General features: G+C 38.2%; 1 protein-coding gene across 1 annotated transcript in view; it reads left to right on the top strand.

Annotated features, from left to right (window-relative positions):
* Znf385d (zinc finger protein 385D) overlaps positions 1-25,419 on the top strand; it is a 262,576-nt gene that overhangs the window by 177,893 nt on the left and 59,264 nt on the right. The window contains exon 5 of the mRNA XM_035452553.1: positions 7,876-7,964. Within this exon, the coding sequence (XP_035308444.1) occupies positions 7,876-7,964 (89 nt within the window). The remainder of the gene's footprint in view (positions 1-7,875; positions 7,965-25,419) is intronic.

The following is a 25,419-nucleotide window of genomic DNA, read 5'->3' on the forward strand; positions in this document are numbered from 1 at the left end:
AACTGTATTATATTTGAGAAAGATCACTTCAAGAATCCTATTAGCAGTAAAAACAATAAACTCAAAATATATAGTAACCATTTGAATGTGTGTAGTCAGTAAATTTTACCCGCTAAACTCTAACGTTTGACTGCTTTGCAGTACAAATCTAAGTTATTAACCAGTATAGCTCAGGATCCAAATGTCTGAGCACTGGGCTGAACATTTCCCAGAGCTTAAAATTAAGCTGCTGTTTTAATTATCATAATTGCATTAAGATTCATCCTTCAATTACTGTGCTACTTTGGTTTCTAATGAGACTTAAGGATGTTTTTTAAAAATCTCTATTGAATCAAGTTGACTAGCTATTGAACTTTCAGTTGTGACATTGGCAACAGGATAAAGCTGGGGCAGAGAACATACAGACTCCCCTGGGAAGAGTGGTTGCCACACAGCAGGTCACAGCAGGCCTCTAGTTGACTTTGCTTTGATTAGGACTGCAGTTTGGGACAGTCTTGACAATGTTTCACTTTACATGGTTGCTCAAATAAATCACCCTCAGAGTGGCCCAAGGCCAGGAAGAATATCAGCAAGCAGGTACTGTGCGAAGGACCTTGAGCCATTTAGATCTCAGGTAGAGCTTTGTTCAACCTTTTGTTTCCCTAACAGTAGGATTAAGTGAAACCAGAAGCAGAAATAAAGTCTGTGCCTCCAAACCTGGAAATCCTTGCTTATTGTGATTGTGGAGTGGAAAACAGCAGGGACAACAACCACAAAAAAAAAGCTTTTTAACTCTTTCACAACTGAAACAACCAGGTTGTGGGAAAACAACCACACCAACAACAAGTTACTGACTTCACTGAAGTACTAAGGATCAAATTCAGATCCCTGAGAAAGTCATGAGAATTTACCCCCAGAATTCTTTTGACTTCTTTGTATTTCATAGAAGTCATGACATACCACTAAGCTGTTAATGTCTGTTATCTCAAAACTTGGACCTGATAAAAATATTTGTGTGTGTGTGTGTGTGTGTGTGTGTGTGTGTGTGTGTGTGTGTGTGGTGTGCCCATCATTTATGTTCTTCACAAAAAGTAGAAAAGCACACCTGTGTATAACTCCCTTAAGTTGCCGCCATCCTAATTTTAAAGAATTACATTACCTCCTGCCTCTGCCTCTGCCTCCTTCAGCAAATCTACCACAACCAGCCCAGAGTACAGTTGAAGAGAAGGAGGAGAGATAATATGAGCAAAGAGGGCAAGACAATATTGGGGATATCCACAGAAACAGCTGATCTGAGCTAGTGGGAGCTCACTGACATCAGATTGACATCAGGGGAACTATCATAGGATGGAACTAAGCCCTCTGAATATAGGTGACAGAAGTGTGGCTTGGGCAGTCTGAGGCACCACTGACACTGAGACCAGGATTTATCTCTAGTGTTTGAACTGTTTTTTATTTTTTATTTTTATTTTTATTTATTTATTTATTTTTTTTTGTTTCCTGGAACCCATTTCCTAGATATAGGAGGGAGAGCCTTGGTCTAGCCTCAAAGTGATGTGCCAGACTTTGTTGACTCCCCATGGGAAGCCTTACCCTCTCTGAGGAGTGAATGGGTGTGGGGGGTGGGAATGTGTGGGGGGAGTAGGAGGAGGGGAGATAGTAGGAACTTGGATTGGTAAGTAAAATGAGAAAAGAATTATTTCAAAATTTAAAAAATGATGAAGAATTGTGTTACATTGCCAGAGAAGCTAGGAAACAAGGAAGACCCTAAGAGAGACATATATGGTCCCCTGAAGAAGGGAAAGGGACAAGATCTCCTAAGCTAATTGAGAGCATGTGGGGAGGGAAGAAGGAGTTAGAAGAAAAAGAATGGGAGAAGAGGAGGGGAGAGGAGGACATGAGGGAGGAGGAAGAATAGAGGAGAAGCAAGGGGAAGAATAGAAGAGATCAAGAAAAGAGATTCCATAATAGAGGGAGTCAATATAGGTTTAAAGAGAATTCTGGCACTAGGGAAATGTTCAGAGATCTACAAGGTTTGCCCCAACTAACAATCTAATCACTGGTGGAGAGGATACCTTAAATGCCCTGATCTGCTAATGAGATTGATGACTACCTTATATGCCATCCTAGAACCTTCATCTGGTAGCTGATAGAAGCAGAAGCAGACACCCACAGGTAAACACTGAGCTGAACTCTGGAATCCAGTTGCAGAAAGGGAGGAGTGATGAGCAAAGGGGTGAAGACCAAGATGGAAAATCCCACAGAAACAGCTGACTTTAGCAAGTGGTTAGTCATGGGCCTCAGACTGATAGCTGGGAAACCAGCATAGGACTGTTCCAGACCCGCTGAATGAGGAGGTCAGTTTGGAGTCTGGACAATCTATGGGGCCACTGGTGGATCAGTACTTAACCCTAGTACATGAATGGCCTTTGGAACCCTCTCCACATAGAGGGATACTCTCTCAGCCTAGACTCACTGTGGAGGATCTAGGCCCTGCTCCAAATGGTATGACAGACTTTGAAAATCACCCATGAGAGGCCTCACCAGAAAGGGTTTGGGATAGGGGGTTGGTTGGGGGACAGGGGAGGAGGGGAAGGAGAGGAAACTGAGATTGACATGTAAAAGAAGCTTGTTTCTATTTTAAAAATAAAGAATTGTGTTACAGAAGACTGAATTTCCCAAAAAGTTACCAAAAATCAGAGCTTGAGACTTGAGAAAGAGACTCAGCTGTGGTTATCTTTCCTTAACCTACTTGTTTATCAAAACTTATTATCCACAAGTATTTTTTGCAATGCATAAGATTCTATAGTATTTCCAGCTAAGATCTTCATTAGTTCTGCCTTAAAAGGGTGTTTAATCCAGTTAGGAAGACAAGATGTAAACATAACATCTAATTTGAAGTAGGAAGTGATTATTCAGTGTTGTTTCTCTTATTCAGCAAACCCTCAAACATGCCTAAATACCTGCAACAACATCTCAAATTTTGAACCTGTCAAAAATGTCTAAGGTGTATGTTTGCTCTTGATTTAGGCTCTTCAAGTAAGTGAAATAATGCACACTCAGATGTAGCAAAAAATCTTTACTCTATCCACCTGATCTCTGCCGCCACATGGGTGCCCAAAATAACAGAGTCTCATTTACAATGCTTCTGGCCAATTGACTAGGATTTTTTATATGATAGCTCAGTCTTAATTATCATAAATCTATGTATTTTATAAGACTTATCGAGGACACCTTCCGCTGGTGTCCTCTTCCCAGGATCATATGGGTGCTCCGTAGAAAAGAGAGCCAGAGGAAGAGGGCAACTTCCTCTTTTTCCCTGATTATATTCTGAGTCTGCCTGCTATGCCACTTCCTTCCTGGATCACAAGACTTCTATACTACATTTTCCAGAATCCTTGTGGACTCCTAGTCCCACCTATCTTGCTTTCCTATTGGCCAACAGTACTTTATTTATCAACCAATAAGATAAGCATATACACAGAAGGACATCCCACATCACCCAGAGAAGAGGTCTCTATTGATTGTTGACACCTAATTTTAGGGAAATTAAATTGCAGAAGATTATGAACAGAAACTCCAGTTCTAGACCACCCAATACTTTCTTTGTGCCTCTGTGTTAACTAGGCATACATGCAGGCAAAATATTCATATATGTGAGTGAATATGTTAAAAAAAGAATTTCACAATGGGACTTAATAGCTATGCATGGAGCAATGTCAGAAGAATTGGCTACCCATTGCTCTAAGTCCATAAAGTGCTTCTGTCCAGTTTTCTCAATTCTAAATGGAATAAAGGTTCTGGGGCTATGGCTCTGGTCAAGAACACTGGCTGCTCCTGCAGAAGACATTAATTCACTTCCTAGTCCTATGTTGGGCATCTCACAACCACCTGTACCTCCAGCTCCTTCTGCCTCTGCAGGTATCACACATGCATGTACATACCCCCCCACACACACACACAGGCACACAGGAACACTTTTAGAAACCATAAAGCAAGCTGATTCAGTTTGTGAGCAACTTGTCATGAGACTGACTTAGTTTAGATGTAGATTGTAAAGAATATTTCTTTACTTAAATATCTGAAATAGGGTTTGCTTTATTTTCTTCAAAACCCTTCCCAAAATTGTAATGTTCTGAACAGTCAGTAATTTCTGATTTCATCAGCTGTCTTCTTATTCCAGATAAAATTAAAAATTTCATTATGAATATACATCCTCCCTGGATTGGATTACGAGCATATTTTCTGTTTTAGACTCTTACCTCACACTCAATTCCATATTAAAATTATAAAATCATATGCATTGCTGTTTCAAATTTCTTTTACTGGGAAGCTGTGTGCTCCCTGTCTCTCTCTCTCTCTCTGTCTCTCTCTTTCTCATGTGCATATGTTATGTTACCTCTAGTATGCAAATCAAATGCAAAATTTTACATGACTGGATTAGGTTATAAAATTGTAAATATCAACTATCAAAATCAGAAAGTCATCTGTTTGGTTATTTATTGTTCTACAATTTATATTTATTTTCTTCAAGTGGCCAGGTAGCAATATACTCACCTCTGTCACAATGTCACAGTTCTAATGCTATTGCACAAAAACAGCCATTGGCAACTCAAGTAAATGAACATTCCTGCAGTTCACTACAACTTTTTTACCATATGAAGCAGAAATACCAATATTTCTCACAGTCCAGGCTTTTAGACTCGAGATTTCCAAATGTTCGGCTACTTAATGGTTGCTTCGAATATCTAGATATGCAAAGATGAACCAAAGTTTTGTAGTGGAAAACTCTTATTATTAGTGCCTCTGGCAATGCTGAGGCTAAGGTTAAGTAGAAGTTCTTTTAGGTATGGGGAATTGGAACTCAAGCTCTATTAGAGAGGAGAAGCAGGTACATGGAGTGACTGGAAACCCAACCAGGAATGCAGCCTTACCATCTACTGGTGCCTGCTCCATATGGATGACCTGGTGATTTTAGATCACAAAATCTCAGTATGTGCTCAGTGACAATCAGGCTAGTGCTGAGTTCCTTCATGACATGGTTACTAATATCCACTATCCATTTGTACTGCTCTATTTGTTGAAAATGGGCCAGAGAGGTCAGCCCCCAACCACTGATAATGGGATGGCACAGTCACATTACAAAGAAAGCACACATGAGCAAGAGCATGGCTTGGGATTGTCCTTTGAAAATAAAATAAGACATGGTGAAGTTTTAGATTTGCATTATTATTATATTTTATAATGGGACAAATAGCAGTAAAAAACAAAAACAAAACAAGACATCAAGATTTGGAGAGCCACAAAGGAGAGTTGGGCGCTAGAAAAGATGGATACACTGAGAACAGAGGCTTAGGAAATCGGAAGCAGAGTCCATGTTGATATAATGTTTTGGGCCATGCTTACTAAGTTAAAAAAAAAAGTGGGGTAAGGGATAAGTGATATGTTTAAAAGTAAACAGATAGAATAAGTGTCAATTCCAGAGACTGAAAGCACACCAGAAAGTGGTTTCTGAAGTAAAAGAATGGGATTCCAGTGACACAGAAGGCCACAATTTGTTTAAACAAGATCACACAGTTCTGAACTTTGCTTCCCACTGTGTCCCAAGGCTAGACTGATGCACATGATGGGTAGATGAACAGATGAGGGTTCTGGATAGAAAATGCTAGGATTAACCAGTGAAGCTGACTCCTGACAGGTGTCACAGGAGCAACAGTGTCACCAAAATGACTACATTAGCTGACTGATTTGACTTCACAGAGCCAAAAATAGATGGAAACAGCCCATCTGGGAAGATAAAGAATGAGAAAAGTCTTTAAAACTCCATCCCCTAACTTCTCCACTTCTGTGCTCAATAAGCCATTCTCTCCATTAAAGGCCTCAAAAGAGTGCTTTGGAGCATGCACCTTGATGCCAGAGCCCTGAGACAGCTGCTGGGCCATTTTCATTTCTTTTCTCTCCACCCGGCCTTCACTGTCTATGAACCAAAATGTGCCTATTTTTTGCTCCACTGATTTAATAGCCCCAGGAAAGTTGACAATGTAATCATAGAAGTTCTATCTGAGTGGACTGTCTCCAGTCACATCTCCTGTCATTTGCGGGGAACTTCCTGAACCCTGTGGATTCTAGGTAGAGCTAACCCCCAGGAGCTGTTGGTGCGGGGTCTATGGGAATCCATTGTGCGCGAGCGTGTGTGTGTGTGTGTGTGTGTGTGTGTGTGTGTGTGTGTGTGTGTGTTTATCATTTTAGCAATTGTAGAAACAGTTGCCTTATCATTTACACTATATCACAGATTTTAGTCTACTGCAAACAAAGGAGAGCAGGAAGTAGCCTTGCTAAGCTTTATTTCCTGAGCCCTCCCCAGGTTATTAATAGACTTGTGCTGCAGATGTGCCTGTTATGTTCCAGGGTTTAGGCAGACTCTCCCAGCAGCAGCCTTGTCCTTTGGGACCAGAAATCCAATTTTGACTCCTGTGCTGGGGTCATGCTTTTGGACTGTTTTTGGAAAGATTAAACAAATAAATGCTAAAACTTTCTTTCCAGAGAACTGGGGATGACTGGATTTATGATACTTTGAAAACCATGGCCTAAGAAAGCAGCCAATGCAGATGTAGAAAATTCCTAATGGGCCCAAGTCTATTCCAGTCCAGAAGTCTGAATGGCACTTCTACCCTGATTGTGGATAACTGGGGTACTAGAAGCTGAGAGATAAGGTGACTGGGTATATTTCCCAGGAATCCTCGTAGGGAGAGCCAAATTTTCTGGGATAAAGAGAAATTTACTAGAATGAGATAAAATTAACTTTGCCTCCATGGTTATTCATTAGGAACTTATGTATCTGTGGGAACCAGAAGAGCAAAGCAGACTCTAGTTTTTAAAGTAGATGTTCTGCTTTCTCCTTGTCAAAAAAATTTGTTTCCCCTTTTGACCCAAATTTTAGAAAGATTAGAACAAATGCCATGAACAACTGTAATCGGCCTTGAAGTTGTTTTATAGAATCCACTAATCATTTAAGAGAACCTATGGAACCTGAATTGATTATTAAAATAACATGTAATTCATTATTAAATATGTGTATTGTATTATAGTGGGTATCAAAAGAATGACTTGCTTGATTTTGAGGATGAGGTTATATTTCCATTGATAATTATATGGGTAATAGCAATAGCACACATATCTGTATAAGTTACAAATGGAGTGCTCTGGTGTATGCATGTGTACACATTCTGGTTTGGGTGTGTGTTCACATGTTATATGTAAGCACTCTATAGTGTGGGTTGATATGCACAATAAATGCATTTGTTTATGTCATTATATTTGGGAGCATCAAAAACTGTATAGCATTTACAATGATGAAACTGATAGTATTATTGAATCTACTGTTGTAATGTTGGGTGATTGGAGTTTGCATTAGAAATAATGCTTGCCATGTTCCTGTTATGTTCTAATGCCAAGTTTCTTTTGCATTTTTTAAAATTGAAAATATAATCTCTCATACTGTGGTGATATCTTGATTGTACAAATAAAGGCTGTCTGAGGGTCAGAGAATGGAGCATGCCACTAGCTAACCATAGAGGTTTGGATGTCTGTATAGACAGACAGAAAGTGAAATAGCTGGGCAGAAGTAGGATATGAGCAGGGAGAATAAGAAAGTTGCTCTTCTGTCTGCTGAGATGCTAAGGAGGTAAGGTGTGGTGGTGGTTTGCTCTTTTTTCTCTCTGATCCCTCAGCATTTCTCTCTATGTCTGACTTTGGGTTTTTATCATTTAGACAAATTAAGAACTCTGTTAACACATACAATGCATTCCAAGCTTGGCAGGATGACACACATTAACATACTAGAGTTTCTGATGTCTCCATGACACTACCCCTTGACACTGACCCATTCCAGAATAGAAAAAAAAAATACATCCCAAGCAGTTTCCTCTCTCTCTACTCCTTCCAGCTCCCCACTACCACCATTCCCCAAGATCACGTCCCCCTCTGTTTTCTCTTCAGAAAAGAGCAGACCTCTAAGAAATAACAGCCAAACAGGATAAAACAGGATGCAATAAGACAAAACCCTCATGTTAAGGCTGAACAAGGCAACTCAATAGAAAGAAAAGAGTTCTAAGAGCAGGCAAAGTGTCAGAGACACACCCACTGGCATTCATAGTAGTCCCCAAAAACCACCAAGCTAAAAGTCATAACATATAGTCAGAGGACCTGGTGCAGACCCAAAAAGGCCCTGTGCTTGCTATTTTAGTCTCTGTGAGCCCATGTGAGCCCTAAATAGTTGATTCAGTGGACCATGTTCTCCTGGTATCCCCTCTTGGGGGTTTGGATTGTAGGAGTCTACAATCTTTCCTCTCCTCTTCTAGAGGGTTCCCAGATCTCTGAGAAGAGGAGCCTGATGGAGACCTACAGTTTGACTGTCTCACTGAATGAGGTGTAGTTTGGTTTTACGAATTTGCTCTTGTTTATTGCCAGAGGGATACAACTATCTAGATCTAAAAGTGTAGCATGCTATCATTAGGAATCATTTCAATGTTATTTTTTAAATACTTTTTATCAGCCTTGTTTGGTTTGTTTCTGTAATATTCAGTCTCAGGTTCCTTGCATCCAGGAAGTGTAGGGCATTGGCTTCCTCCCCTAGCATGGGCCTCAAGCTAAACCAGACAGTGGTTGACCATTTCCATAGTTCTATGTCACCATTGTCCCAGCATATATTTATAGCACATATTGCAGCCAGGGTAGATAATAGGTGGAGGTTTTGGGGCCTGGGTTGGTGCCCAGGTTTCTTTTTTGGTAACCTGAAGAATACCTTCTAGTGCCAAGGAGCCTAGCACTCAGGAATGAAGGCTCCAAGTCCATACCAGCTAGCTATCTCTGCATTCAATGGGCTGTGTGGAAGTTGTTCTCTGCAATGGGGATTGTTGTAATCCAGAGAGACATTGCCCCATCCTTTGGGAACCTGATGGGGTATCACCCCTGTGTGCATGTCAGGCTCTGTACACAGGTGTCGAGGTCTCTTCCAATAATCTTTCCATGTAAGTTATATCTGCAGGTCTTTGTCTCCTTCAGAGAGCAACCTTCCATCCTAGTATAACCTGGGATGTTTAGCAATCTCCATGGGACCTCCTCAGCCATCAACTCAACTGAATATAACCCAGTCTCAACACTAGAAGTCTTGCCTAGCTACAATAGATGGCGAGTTCAGACTCTATATTCTCCATTACAAAAGTCCTAACTAGAGTCACCCTCATGGATTCCATGAGGTTTCCACTGCACTAGTTTTCCACACTACCCTTCAAATGCTCCCCCCAATTCCAGCTGTCTCCAGCCTCCTTACTTCCCTTCATTCCCACACACACCTGATTCCTCTTGCTCCTTACCCCACCAAACCAAAGTTTATCTGCAAAGATTATTCTATTTCCTCTTCCCATGGAGAGCCATTCTTCTCCAGTATAGATCTGCTCCTCACCTAATCTCTCTGGGTCTGAGGGGTTGTAGCTTGATTATCATTTACTTAATGGCTAATATCTGATTGAAAGTGAACGTATAACAAATTTGTCTTTCTGATCCTGGTTTACCTCACTCAAGGATGATTTTTTTTGTTTGCATCTATTTGCCTGTTAATTTCATGATGTCATTTTCTTAAACAGCTGAGAAATACTCTATAGCAGGATTTCTAATTGGTCTCAATAAGAAAAGGCTGAACCAGATATAAGTGGGTGAAAGCTGTAAGATTAGAGAAGTAAACAAGCCAGCAACTAGAAAGACTTCTTACCTCTACCTAATCCTCAGACCAAAGGGACTGAGTTCCTTTTTCTATGAATCCTCAGACTGAATAGGCAAGAGATCATATCTTCACCCCATTATATTCATATCTCCACCTCCCTAGTTCTGGATTAAATGCTTGCTTCTCCCAAGTGTTGACATCAAAGGCATGAGATCACAAGTGCTGGGAACAAAGGCATGGCCTCTATGGCTAAATAGTGGCTAGCTTCACACTCTGATCTTTAGGCAAACTTTATTTGATAGATCACAAACAAAAAATCACCACTGAATAAATGTACCATGTTTTCTTTATCCATTCTTCAGTTAAGGGACATTTGGTTGTTTCTAGTTTCTGGCTACTATGCATAAAATAGAGCCTCCTTTTCATTTGGGTTTATGTCCAAGAGTGGTATAGCTGGGTCTTGAGGTTGATAGATTATCAATATTATGAGGAACCACTGTATTGAACAAATTTGCACTCCCACCAGAAATGGAGACATGTTCCTCTTGCTCCACAGCCTTGCCAGCATGAGCTATCATTTGTATTATTGATCTTAGTCTTTCTGATAGTTATAAGATGGACTATCAAAGAAGTTTTGATTTTCATTTCCCTGAGGATATTGAACATCTCTTTAAGTGTACCTCAACCATTTGAGATTTCTCTACTCAGAATTCTCTGTTTGGATATGTACACTAGAATTTTAATTGGATTATTTGGTTTGGGCTGCTTCTTTGTCACATTAACAGTATACTTTGCCTCACAGAAGCTTTTCAGTTTCTCGAGACCCCATTTATTCATTATTGATCTTAGTACTTGAACCATTGGTGTTCTGTTTAGAAAGTCATCTGCTGTGTCACTGCTTTCAAGTCTGTTCCGCACATTGTTTTAAAATTTGGTTCATTGTGTCTGCTTTTATGCTGAGATCTTTTTTCCACTTGGGCTTCAGTTTTGTGCAGCCTAACAAATGGGGATCTATTTGCATTCTTCTACATACAGACATCTGGTTTGACTGTCTTTATCAAAAAAATCAATTAACAATTGGCATGTGAATTCATTTCTGGGTCTTCAAATTGATTCCATTGATCAACCTGTCTGTTTCTATTCCACTATCATATTTTTTAATTGTTCAGGATCTTTTTTACTATCCTGGGTTTTTTTTTCTGTATGAAGTTTAAAATGTCCTTTCAAAGTCTGTAAAGAATTGTGTTAACATTTTGATGGAGATTGTATCAAATTCATAGATTGTCTTTGGGAAGATTGCCTTTTTAAGGATGTTACTTCTATCTATCCATGAGAATGGGAAATCTTTTCATCTTCTGATACCATTTTCATTTTCTTTCTTTAAATACTTGAGGTTTTCATAAATACAAGTCTTTTACTTGGTTGGTTAGTATTATCCCACAAAGTTTAATATTATTTGATGCTATTGAGAAGGGTTATTTCCCTGATTTCTTTCTCAGTCCATTTTTGATTTATATATAGGGGGACTACTGATGTCTTTGAGTTAATTTTTTATCCAGAAACTTTGCTGGATAAATTTATTTATCCAGCAAATAAATATAAATATAAATAAATATATTTAATATAAATATAATGTAATATAATATAATAAATATAATATGATATATTTAATATAAATATAAATATAAATATAAATAAATAAAATTATTTATCAGCTGTAGGTGTTGCCTAGTGGAATTTTTAGGGTCACTTATGTATACTATCATATCATTTGCAAATAATACTTTGACTTCTTATTTTCCAATTTGTATTGCCGTGATCTCTTTCAGTTAGTTGTCTTATTGCTCTAAGTAGAATTTCAAGTACTATATTGAAGAGACATGGAGAGAGTGGACAGCCTTGTCCTGTTCCAGATTTTGTGGAATTGTTTTGCGTTTCTCTCCATTTAATTTGATGTTGGCTATAGGCTTTCTACAAATTGTTTCCATTGTGTTTAGGTATTTCCCTTATCCCTAATTTCTCCAGTTCTTTTATCCTGGATGGATGTTTCTTTTTCTTTCTTTCTTTTCTTTTCTTTCTTTTTTTTTTTTTTTTTGCATGCAATGAGACAGAGAAACAAAGAAAGAGGCAGAGATGAGATAAAGAGACACAGAGATACAGAGGAAAAGGAAGGGAAGGAAAGAGAGGAGAGAAGAGAAGTGAAGAGAAGAGATGAGAAGAGAAGAAAGAAAGAAAATAAACAAAACTGGAAATGGAGACATCTGTTAATGCAAGGTTTGGGAGTTGAGAGGTATGACGCCTTAAGTTGCTTGATGTGCCCCATGCAAAAAAAAAAAAATAAAAATCCCTTTCCCATGAGTGTGGAAGTGACTGACAAACTGGAAATGATTCAGAAAGCCTCACTAGGTTCATTACAAGTAGCATTTCTTAGAATAATTCTGATATTTCTTTGCATTTGTAAGTCATTTAGTCACACTTGGTTTTGTCACAGTTGGTTTTGTTGGTTTTCTGAAGTTACTCATGATCAGGATTGTGACTTTTTTATGGCTGCTGTCCCTGTCCTTTGCATATTCCTAGCTCATAATGGAAAGCATACCCTGGGCAGTGTTGGCACACACCTTTAATCCCTTTACTCAGGAGGCAGAGGAGCTGGCCAGCCTGGTCTACAAAGTAAGTTTCAGGACAGCCAGAGCTGTTACATAGAAATCCAATCGTGAAAAACAATCAAACAACAACAAAAATAGAAATAATAAAAGGAAAGCATGACACCCCATGAAATAAATGCAAGAAGAGATGAGTGAGCCAACAAAAGTACTTTATATTAGAAAAAAATCATACACCTAACTTTGGGCAAATTGACTGATTTTGTATCATGTTATTGAACACCTCTGTGTTGTTGTTATGGTAGATAGGACCTAGTTCTATCCTAATACCAAGATCTTCAGGATTGTGTTTATATCTTTGAATTTGAACTTTTCTAATGGCTACTGCATTTGCTTGTTACTCACTAACAGACCAGAAAAAAACAGTCAAGATGTTTGTTGTTGCAGAATGACAGAGAAATATTGCAAGCATTTTTCAGCCTTTTCTGTTTGTGAAGGCATTTATCATCTTTTGATAAGGTGTCACTATGTTCAGAGAAATGGACAGCATGTACTTTGTAATCAGGAAGGGAGGCGGTGGCATGAGTGATGGGAGCCTTTATCACATGTCATCATCAAATAGGAGCCTTTGAAATTTGAGTGTTGGAAAAGCTTGTACTTTCATTTATGCCACTTGGCTCTGATTCTTCATAGGTAGTTATAAATTAATGTGCCTTGTGACACCTCATTTCAAGTTGGATGCTCATATGTATGCATGGCTGAATCTTGATCATCAGTCACATTAGCCCTCTTATTCCCACATTGTCCCTGCCAGACGCTGGGTTTTAGCTGGATCAGTTACTCTGTAGATACCCTTTTTCCAGTCTTTCAGCTAAGTCAGTTTCCTGAAACATGAACTGGCCAAAAAAAAAAAAAAGCCAAAAATTAGCAACTAACCACTGACCACTGACTACCAAAAGCACACTATGATGGGCATGTGTTTTAGGGTGAAATACGTATACCTATATCAAAACTATTTCAGTGTAGCTTAAGTAAAACCTAAGTATAATCCTATGAAATACAAGTTACAAAAGTTATAAGGAAAGTGTTAATGATAATGGGTGATACTTTATCAGGAAAGTAGGAGAGTTTGGGATCTGACCCTAGGTTGCAGGTCTCTGATATATCATTAAAATTAAAATTTCTACAAATGAGGAAGGTTAATAGCTCAGGCAAAGCAGCTAGCACATTGCTTGGTACATAGTCCCAAATATTAGAGTTACTGTGACTATTGATACTCAGTAATTAAGTGACATTGGAAAACTAGGATATTCCACTTATCTCTGATTTTTACAGGTGGAAACTAAAGCATATGTTGAGGGGGAGAATGAAATTGTCCTTCTCTGTATAAGGGAAACCACATAGGTAAGTTGACATCTAGTGTGAAGGACCAAAGTATCAGCAAAGAAAAACATGCAAGGCATCTTGGGACATTTGACATAGCAGAGAGGTGAGACTTACTAAGGGCAAGTGCTACCCTCAGTTGACCACTTAGGGCAAATTTCTCCTGAAGGCTCACTTAGTGTGTTATGAACTTGTCCTTGAGAGCTATGTAGGTATCTCTTGTCATACCTCCACATTGAAACACTGTTGGATGTAAGTGGATCAAGGCAATATTTTGTGAACAGAACTATCTCAAATTACTTGTTCATGCAAATAACATAGCTCAGAAATCTCTATCTATCGAAATATTTCTGGCTGTGGTTCAAAGCAGTATAAAATGAAATTAAGCACAAATGCTTCTCTTATTTTCTGTGTGTGTGTTTGTGGGGGAAGACAGAGTAAGTACTGTTAGCCATGACTATGAAGACTGCACAGTGGCTGCAGAAGAGTTTAGAGCAGAAGGCAATGTTATAAGAAGCAGAAACTGACAAAGAAGCTCAGAAGTTGGGGAGCAAATACCCCATTCTGGGTTTTGCTTTTGCTTATTTGTTTTGCTTTTTCTGTCTCCTACATAGGCCAGAGGATCTTGGAACCTGGAACCAACAGTGGGTACCTCAAAACAGTGTCAAGACAACTCTGTCTTTTCTAGTCCTGTAGAAAGGCAACATTGCAGGCCATGGTACTATTCAACAATACCTATTCTACTTCAAGCAAATATTGAAGTTGTGTCATGAATAAATTGTACTCCTCTGTCTCTTCCATCCACACTGCCCTTGATGATCAGAGGAGCCTGACCTGTTGACCATTTGTGCCTAATATTAATACAAGCAAAAATAGCCAAGCAAAGTAGTCTGAAAACATGTCAAATCCATACCCTAATGGATGTTTCTGGCCTTGCCAAACATCAAAAGGGACAAAATCATACTGTCATATGTGGTGATATACTGTACATGATTTATTAAAGCCACTGGATATCAAAATAACAAAGCAGCCATGCTAGTTAGCCATAGAAGCCAAGCAGTGGTGCCACATACCTTTAGTCCCAGGACTCAGGAGGAAAAGACAGACAGATCTTTCTGAGTTCAAGGCCACCAAGGGCTAAAGTGGGAAAATAGCTAAAGGAAAAGCCACCTGAATGTCTGTTCTCAGAGTTATGTTTCCTGATCTTCCTTGATGTGAGCAGTCTCCTTCTTACACACATAGTTCTTGCAAGCATAGACAGGACCCATTTCCATGTCTTTCTGCCATGATGGATTGTATCTATTAAACTGTGAGCCAAAATAAACCTATCCCAGTTTAAGTTGCTTCTTGTCACTTACTTGGTCACAATCAGGAAATGGAACTAATATAATTCCCATGGATCAGGCACCTGTTTTTATAAAATTTATTTGTACACTATAGCCAGAGCCAAGAAAAGTGACATTGGATAGGAGCAAGGTAAAGGAATGTTGGCCATTTCTACTTTGGGGAGATGGGTCCAGATCTTTTAACATCATTTGACCAGCAGGCATGATACTGACCTTTGTCAGAGTGCAAAAAATATGCTACAAGAAAAGACTAGTTTATTCCTTATTTCTAGTGCTCAGTGGCCACAAACTAACAAACTGGGTGGCCAGAGCATCTCTGAACCAACAGTTCTTTCCACATACCCTATAATTATATCCCTTCTGATCTACTTGATGAATGATGTCTGAGTGACAAGACAACATATTCCAGGAAGCTCCACAGTAAAGGATGGTGATAGGTCTTTGATCTGGTCTGGTGTTTAGCCCTGTGTGAGGAATATGTCTCCTCCTTGGGCACATAATTGTCCCAATTTTCTATTATTTAAAGATCTCTCACATTTTCCTGCCATTTCTTGTTACACAGGCCTATCAGAGTTACCATAACGCTGTTTATGATCAAATTGTTCCGGAGTTTGATCCAGTGTGAACTCTAAGAATGACATCAAATGCTTGACCTGTAAAAAATAGTAATGAATTGGACACTGTAAGAAATGAAAACTTTTTCTCTGTGAAAGATAGTCTGAGGGAAAATGGTTTCCATTAACATACCTGCCCAAGACACTGAATCCACAGTACATGAAGAACACCTGGACATGGTAACAAGAAATTCAACACCCTCATTTGAAACCATACAAGAAGCTTGAATAGATATTCCACGAAGTACCCAAACAGTTAATTAATACACCAGAAAATATAGAAGGGCTGTCAAAATGACTCACTTTAGTAAACGCATTTTATCGAACTTCATAATCTGAGTTTGACCCTCAGATCATACTGAAACTTGTCATTTGACCTCCACAAGTATGTCATAACACGCAAAAAAAAAAAAAAAAAGAATCGTCTCCAGTAGCATTAGCTTTTTCAATAATGCAGGCTAATTAAATTATCCTGTGTAATTAATTGAAGCTAGGTTGAAATACCATTGCAAATCAAAATGGCTAAAATGAAATGAATAATACAAGCCAGCAATACTAGGTACTGATAAGAATGTGGCTCTTTGGGGAGATTTTAGGTTCCACTGAAGAAATGCTGACTAATGTGGCTGCCAAGAAAAACAATTCCACAATTTCTTACAAAAGAGAGCATGTAATTACCATATAACCAAGCAACCTTATTCTTTAAATTAAAGGTTTTTGGTTGTTGTCTATCCATTGGCTACCAATTCAATAATGTCTTTCAAGTATATTGTGTGCTTGAACATGTTTGACCTCCCAGTTCTCTCCATTCCATCCTCTTCCTTACTCTTCCTACTATGTGTCCTTTTTTCCCTAGTCATTCATACATGTATAGCTTTATGCATCATATACTATCTAGGATCCACAAAGGAGAGAGAAATTATGATATACTTACCTGATTTGAGCTTACTTCTGCCTAATTATTTGCCTAAAACAAACAAAAGTTCATGTACACACAAATAACACAACACAAATATTAACAGTGGTTTTGCTAATCCTCACCAAACATTGGAACAACTCAAATGTGTTCAACTGGGCAAGTGAATTAGCAGTGGTGGACTGACACAATGTGATCTTACTCAGCAACTGAAAAGAACAAACTGTTGAGACATGTAGACACTTTGAATGATTCCTAAGGCCTAATTGGGAGGGAAGAAAGCTGATCTGAAAAGACCCTTCCTTATTATTTCTTTTACATGATTTTCTACAAATTATACTGATGTAGTATTGTTCATCATTCAATACTGAAGGAAACACATGACCATCCTGTGGTGGCAGGGAGCCAGTTCCAGTGGAGTAAGATAATGCTTCTGACAATGGAGACTGTAACATTCCGTTGCAAGTGTTAGAATTCCATAGAAGTATATATTATAGAAATAATGCCCACTCAAACTCATGAAGCCTGAGTGAGATCTTCAGGTCATCTAGGACCATTCAATGTCAAAGTTTTGGGTGTTGATCATGTTCCTATGGTTGCATGATACTGTCATGGGAAGACTACAAATGAGGTCATGCCAACTGAGAAATTTTTGCAATCTCTATATGCATCTGAAATGTAATCATAGTAAAAGCAAATGACCATAATAGAAACAAATGACACAGAGAGCATGTACTAGTATGTAGAGCAGTGCAGCAGTTAAGATAAGTTATAGCCAACAAGCAAGGCATAGTGGGGTTTATTCAAATCCATATCCTGGGTATCAAATTAAAGGCTAAGTTATTTACCTTAAAAGAAAATAAACCACAGACAATTCTCTAGTAATTACAGAAACTAAGGATACATTGATTTAAAGAAGTTCTAGGGTAAAAATCTGAATGAGTAGTTTCCTAGGCTTTTTGGATTGAAAGTACTATTTCTTGTAGCTGATAGTATTTTTTCACAGGTCTGGGGCTCGAACACAGGACCTTGATGAATGCTAGTAAATTTCTCTCTTATAGAGCCACAGAGTGAGCAGTGTGTTCTTTAGTAATCCTGTACAATGATGGCTTGGCTATAGTTGGCAGATTTTCTTCAGGCCAGAGAAATGTTTAAATCATTTCCAGTCATATACTTCCTGTATAGCCACTCTGTTCTGAAAATAACATCCAAAGCATTCAAAGATAATTGCAAATAGAGGAACATGACTATGTTACAGTAAAACTATATTTACAAAGCTAGACAATTTGATGATGTCTCATTTAGAGAACTGAGTGGCCCATACACTGGAGGAGTCACCCGTTAGACAGTCCTGGCCCTTAGAGTTTTCCTGTGCTGCTCAGAACTATGGTTTGCTTTGAGTTTTGTTTGTCAAGCCAGGGTCTTGACATGCTGCCCAGGCTGACTTTGTACACCTACTTTCCTGCTTTGTCCTCCAGATTGTTGTTGTTATAGGCATACACACTGATGAGTGTAATCAGAATTATTAAATGGATACAGACAAATATTTCCAAAGGCTCTGCTTTCATGATCTTATCAAACCACTCTTAATTTTGTGGGCTTAGTGTGTTCTCCTTATTTTAAAGAAGGTTTATGAACTTTTTGTCTCCAGAACAAGTCACTCAGGAAGGTGTACTTTTGGAAAACTGCAACAAAAGTACTGGTGGAGACTACAAGATTAAACCCAAATAAAATGTTGAGAACACTATCAATGCATGAAAAATTGTGATTTAAAAAAAAAAACGTCCCATCTATCATTAAATCATCAACAAATTATTCAATTCTTACTACATTTGCATGTCTTTTAGGCCAAATAAGTTCCAGTGAAAGGAAGTTTTAGAAATCCAGTGTTTAAATCACCAAGAAAGATTTGTAATGAGAGTTTCTTTGTCCTGGCTTGTCCCACTGCCCTTCAGCCCCAAAGGAACATATGGACACTGTATTCATTATAAAATTGTTGGCTTGTGGCTTGTGCTTCTTATTGGATAGCTCTGTCTTAATTATTAATCCATTTCTATTAATCTATGTATTTCCATGTGGACTTGGTTTACAGGAAAACTCCTGATTCATCCTCTCTTCCTGGGCTCCACATGATGACTCCATCTGCCTAGGTTTCCCAGAATTCTCATCACCTAGCCCTGCTTATACTCCCTGACTGATCAATCAGCCACTCAGTGTTTAGTTCATCAACTAATAATGAAACATGTATACAGAAGGACATCTCCCATCAAAGAATTCTTTAAAACTAAAAGTCAGCTACTTGATTTACAGCACTGTAATCCTAGCACTCAGCAGATAGAAGCATGATGGTCTCCAGTTCAAAAGTAGTCTATAAGATACAATGAGTCTCTGTCACCAAAGAAATGAATACAATTTAGACATGTGGAAACAAAAAGCTGTCCAAAAATAGACTGATGTACCTGATGACATTTTAAGTCCTTAGTCTACCACTTTGATAACAATGGCTCTATAGTATAGAATGGAATGCTTCTGCTAGAGGTGTTCAGAAGGCTGTAGGGAACTATTTGCTGTTTTCTCTATGGCTCTTGGCATTCACATTGATTCACCAAAAAGCAGAATCTGGAATTCAAATCTTTGGATACCCTCTCACCCCTACTTTAATATCTGCATGTACTTTTTTTTTTCTTTTTTTTGGAATTGACTTTTTAATAATCCTTTTCTGAGGAAAAGGTACCGTGGTTAAAGTATATGTGAAAAATAGCAAGATAAGGTGGGCAGTGATGTACACCTTAAATCTCAGAACTTGGGAGGCAGAGGCAGGAGGATCTCTGTAAGGAGTTTGAGGACCGCCTGATCTACAAAGTGACTTCCATGGCAGCCAGACCTGTTACTCAAAGACACCCTGTCTTGAAAAACCAAAAAATTAAAAAAATTAAAACCAAGGAAATACCTTGGATCAAATATGATATGAGATTAATTCCTTCTAAGTTTCATGTTCTGCCTTATCTTTTATTCAAATATTTTCTTCTTTTCTCTATTGTAAATATGTGGACCTACCTAAATATATGGCTTATTACAAGCCACTAACTCTCTATGACTGTTTTGATATGAAGAAGTGATATTATAGAAAATATTTTCTAGAAAGCCAAGAGTTCTAATCTCTGGTGGCTGCAGATTTTGTTTCCAGTCTTTAAAAATAGGCCAAAAGGAATAATCTGTATGTTTAAATAGCAATAATTACCATAGGCTCTACTTGCATTAACACTGCATAATTTATGGGGCATTTGTCATAGCTAATGCATTTCTGTCAAATCAAGTAATATTGGAGAGGGCTTTTGTAATGAATATTAATGCGAGAGACAGCCATAAGTGAAGCAAATTACAGAGGCAGGTAAATGTAGCATTAGCAGAATCTGCAAAGTAGCCTCTCACTGGAAATTAAGTTCTTCTTATGAGAGCAATACAAACGTAAGGCTCTTAGTCATCAGGAGCCTGCAGAACACTGATAGGGCATGGAAGTGCATTTCTTAAGTTCTAAATCTAAATCAAAAGCCTCAGATAATTCTGTCCTACAAAAGGATAGTCACATGTCTCCTTGTTGTTTTTTTTATCCTTGCCCCTTCAATAAAATCTTTTGAAGAGGGCTACTCCTTAGTTAAGTCAGTTTTTCTAAAGTCCTAAGATAGTTCCAGATGCATATGTTCCATAGAATAAATTAGGCAAATAGAGCACTTTGTGTTCACTGAAGCTAGATATTGTAAAAATAACTGCTCATTAATGCATCATTACGTGTGTTAATTACACATGATAAATTATGGATCCAACACGGGAAGGAAAATTTCCACAAAAGGCAACCAAAGAAAAAGTGAATTTCTTGGGTGTCATCCTGGATGAAATCAGACAGCATATGCATCATGTTGAGTAACCAATAGAATTAATATCTAGTGCTAGGATTCAATAAAGCTTTCAGTAAAGTAGTTAATAATAAGAATTAACACATTACTCCCAGACTATCAGTTACAACATAAAGTCTTAACTGATAGTTCATGCTTTCACATGAAGTAATTAATTTGTTCATAAAATGTCAATAAGAGATGCATGTTATCTCTTTATTCCTGTAACCCATCCTCTGTTCTTCACAATTCACTCATTTAAGGATACATTACACAAGCTCAGTATGCACATTTAAAAATCTTTATATGACCTAAAATTTTAACATCTTTTAATCTATTTTTCAAAATTTTTCTCTTACTAAGGATGAAAAATAGGTAAAGAGAAAACTCTTCTGGCTCTGCTTCTCCCCATGTTCCTTTCAGTCTGTTTGCTATGTCTCTGGGGATTTTTTTTATTATTTATAAACTGGCCTAAGATAAATTGTCCTTTATTCCAACCAAAGACAATAGTCAATAGTAGGAGAGGGTCATCTTGCCAACAATATTTTCTGTACATTATTAGCTTAAGCTAAATCCTGTCTGGCAACACTGATCTCAGTAATGTGGTCTTTGCTTTGGTCCTACTGAACAAACCTTCATTCCTGAATGTGATTTAAGGTTATAGGTACATGGGTCAGTATTGGTTAAAATTCATATTAATATAAATTTAGGGCATACTTATTTGTTAAGCCTCCTTTCCCCAAGAGAAGGTGCCATATGTCACCTTCAAAATTTCCTTTTTTTTATTTTTTGTCCATGTCAATGACATTTGATAGCTAAGTAATATCTCTTGGGTATGACATAGACAATACCACATTATAGATAGGAACTGAGAAGACTTTTACTATCATGAACAATGACACTAGCATTTGTGCTGTAAATATGTGTTCTCCTGGTGCACATTTTGTAATGCCTAATATGTGCTAAGACTTGTGTTGGTATTTAGACTGGAGGGGTCAATACTATAGACTCACTTTCCTTTTCCCTAGAGAGTGTGTAGATTTCACTTTTGTATCACTTTTGTGGAATCTATAAAAAATCCTTTCCAAAGGAAGGTCTCACTGGGACAGAGAGAATAAGATTGGAGCCAAGCACATTCCCATGCATGTCCCTGGAGATTCCATACATCTCTGCAAGGATGCCCTTCCTGCCCTGACAGTAGAGGGAAGACACTGTGTGTTCAGATCTATTATAAGGGCAGGATATTTATGGCTATGTAGATGTTTCTATGCTTATCTTCTGTTAATGATGTTACAGGAGAGATATAGAATAATTTAATGGAACTATTTACTTTGGCCCCAACTCAGGGTCAGGAAAAGGAAAGGCAAAACAGGAAGGCTGTCTTCATGAACAAATACAGAATGAAAGTGTGGTAGGATGACTTACTGTGGTGGTAAGGTTCCCAAGTTGGAAAGACAGATAATACCTCCAGCAGGTGAAGGGAAGCACAGGCCAATGACAACTGAGGATGTTCACTAGAAAGCACTGATCTGAAGAAGAAATTGTGCTAGGGAGACTTTTGTGAAAGTGTTAGTTGTAAATGTGACATGATCACTTTCCTGATCCCAGGAGTAGTAGTAGGAAGGATAGCAGCCTCAATGTGGTCTGCTGGAATGGGTTAGATGTAGTATAGAAGAGGTCATGTTGTCTTTGGGGATGAGTTTAGATAAAGGATCTCAGGTAAACAGAAGGATGATTATAAATATGGGAGGACTGTTGGTAAGAGATGTTCATGGCTCCAGCATCTTCAAAAGTAGTGGGAAACACAGAACATTGGATGTGCTGGGATTCTAAATCTGGAAACATTGACACAAAAGTGTCCCCCAAAGGTGGCACAGAATGATAGCTTCCTAAAGCCAGTGTTTGGAGGTAAAATTAGGTTCCAGTCAAAGTGAAAAATGAAAGGAAACTAAAAGTAGATTTTAGACAAAGGAAAACAAAATTTGTGACAACAGAAAACTTCTGTTTTGATTTGGACTAAGTATGGATTCTGTTTCTTGAAGAGAACAGCTACTCTGAGTAGATTTTACATGTTGCAACAGCAATATTAAGAAAGGCAGAAATCTCCTGTAATATACATGTGTAGATACACATGTATATGCATTCATATACACACATACCCTGAATATCTTGAAGATATGATTCGAACAGATATATGAAGAATCTGTAAACACAAGTAAGAGAAAATAGACAAAAATGCCATTAATAAATACCATAATTTACTTGTGAGGGTTGGATGATGTCTAAATAAGAAAATAACAAATCTGGTAATTTTCTATTTGATGTATAACCAATTCAAAGGGTGACCACTTGGAATGAGCCCTTACCTCCCTTGTAGACCTGGTTTTGGTTTGGTGAAAAATTCAATGATGAGAATCTTTATTGAGGTTGATAACGTTCAATCCCCCTCCAAGACTATGACTAAAGTGGTGTTTTAGTCCACTGATAAGTTTCTGTATAATAGAGAATATGAGGCTAGAAAATTTGTGAAGCGACTGGGTTTGATTTGCTAATGCTTCTGGAGACTGAGAGTCCAAAATCAGGCACTCCATCTTTTGAGGCTGTAGAGAGACTCCTGGGCTTCATTACAACATAACAGGTGGCATTATGGTGGGATCATGAAAGAGACAGTAGAGTCACTCTGCAATACAGAAGGCCCGAGAAACTGAGAAGTCAGACTAACTCTCTTTATGACAAGTCACTCTCTAGAGAAGTAGCCGGGATCCTAGGAGAGCTCTGTCAATCCCTCCAAAGGATGATGCATACAGTGACCTAACAATGCATTAGGATCTACCTCTGAGACTCACCAGTATCTCATGAGTCTTCCTGAGACCCTTCCAGAGTACAAAGGCGTAGAAGTACACTAAAGTCACACCCAATCCATAGCTGTGGATTTCATTTGCTGTTGAAATTCCACTTTAAAACAGAGTGAAGCTGCCACAAATACTGCCATAACTGGCCACTTTTCTATTCAAACAAATTTTAATTTCTTAAAAATATAGCTGGAGAGACATACGGCTATAACCCCAGGACGCTGGAGACAGCTGCAGGATCACAAGTTCAAGGCCAACCTGAGAATTTAATAAAATCTTGTCTCAAAATACAACAACAACAACACACACACACACACACACACACACACACACACACACACACACACACACACACAGAGGGGATAGGTCTTTAGCTCCAAGGTGGGGCAATTGCTTGCTAGGTATTAGTTCTTGAGTTCAATTCCCAGGCTAGAGATAGGCAGAGGGTGTCAGCCATTTCAGTAGAGAGTCAGGAGTAATTATAGTTCTGTATTCAGTAGTCTGAAAAAGCCTTGGTGGCATAGGCCTGTACTTCTAGCACCCTCTGGAACAGCAGGATTTTGTAATACTGGTCCAGCCTTGGCTATATGGGAAGACTACTCCCACTCCTCCCCCCTGGCATACACACCTCAATACCGGAATATTGAACTGTGATTCATTTCTCAATCAGCAATTAGCTTATTTCTCTTGGTTTACTGGGAATTCAAAATTCACTGAGATGAATAGGAGCTGAGCAAGAAAGATGAGGTCTCTTTCTCTCTCTCTCTTGCTATCTATCTATCTATATATATACATGCATGCATGCTAGAAATTACTTTATATGAAGCTTTGAAAACCACGAGAAAAGAAGTGCATTTCTCTAGGTGTGCCTGTCATGTCTCTTTTAAAGTCTTAGGTTAAACATACTGACTCTCACTCTTTGTCTTTTATATGCGGTGCACAGAGGTGGGCGTCTTCCTCTGCAATCATGGAAGACTGAAAAGCATAGTGAACAGGACATTTTAAATGTGTACTTTTATCCATGAGCAGAAGAATTCTCTGACTCAAAAAAATGTCTTAAAATGCTCTATACTTTTGATGTGTTAGCCTTGAAATGATCCTTTCTCTTGCTTCTTTGCAAAATGAAATCAACTGGTCTCAGTAGCTACTTTGGGTTTCCAGAGGAACTTTTTGTTTCTGTAACAAGTATATGTTCAAAATGTATCCTGAATTTTAACTTTCTGAATACCAAAGTCATGATGACTAAGTGTTTGAAAATAAAGATATATGTTGTTTTTTACATGAAATTATTATTTGAACATCACAAATAGCAGTGGACTGGCTTAGATTAAAAATAAAGGAAATAAAAAAGATATTTTGATGTAAAGCTCTCCACTTGATGTCATTGTTAATATAAATACTGAGTCCAGGGCTAGTAATGTCAATGAGAACAGAAGAATGCAGTCCCATCCCCCACAAGCCAATGTCTTTTGATCTTTTCTTTTGCAAGCCTGACTGCTTATGTGGCAATTTCCTTCACTTTGTATAAACAATGTGAAAGAAAACATAATATTAGGGAATTAGCTATAAGACAAGCTAAATATGCTGTTTTTTGTTATTTTATATTTTCTACAAAATTTCTCTTGTTGATGTCTATAGAAAAAGGTCTCATCAGTTATCCCAATGTGTCTTAGTCATTGTTTTAGTTTCCTTTCTGTAGCTTTGATAACACTCTGACCAAAACTACTTTTGTGAAGTAAGTATCTTAGTAAGTTGGATTTCTATTGTTGTGAAAAAAACTTCATTATCTACAGGAACTTGGGAGAAAGGGTTTATTTCATCATACACTCATAGGAAATCAAAGTAGGAATGCAAGGCAGGAAGTGAAGCAGAGACCGTGAAAGAGCACTGCTATTGGCTTGCTGCCCATGGATTGCTAAGTCTGCTTTCATATACCATCTAGGACCACATGGCACTGATCACAGTAATCTGAGTCCTCCCACATCAATTTAATCATGAAAATGCCTCAGAGCCTTGACTAGAGGCCAGTCCTATGGAGGCAGGTCCTTAATTGAGATTCCCTGTTCCCAAATATGTAAAGGTTTATATCAAGTTGACAAAATTCCACCATCA

This window comes from Cricetulus griseus (genome assembly GCF_003668045.3).
Source record: "Cricetulus griseus strain 17A/GY chromosome 1 unlocalized genomic scaffold, alternate assembly CriGri-PICRH-1.0 chr1_1, whole genome shotgun sequence".
NCBI lineage: Eukaryota > Metazoa > Chordata > Mammalia > Rodentia > Cricetidae > Cricetulus > Cricetulus griseus.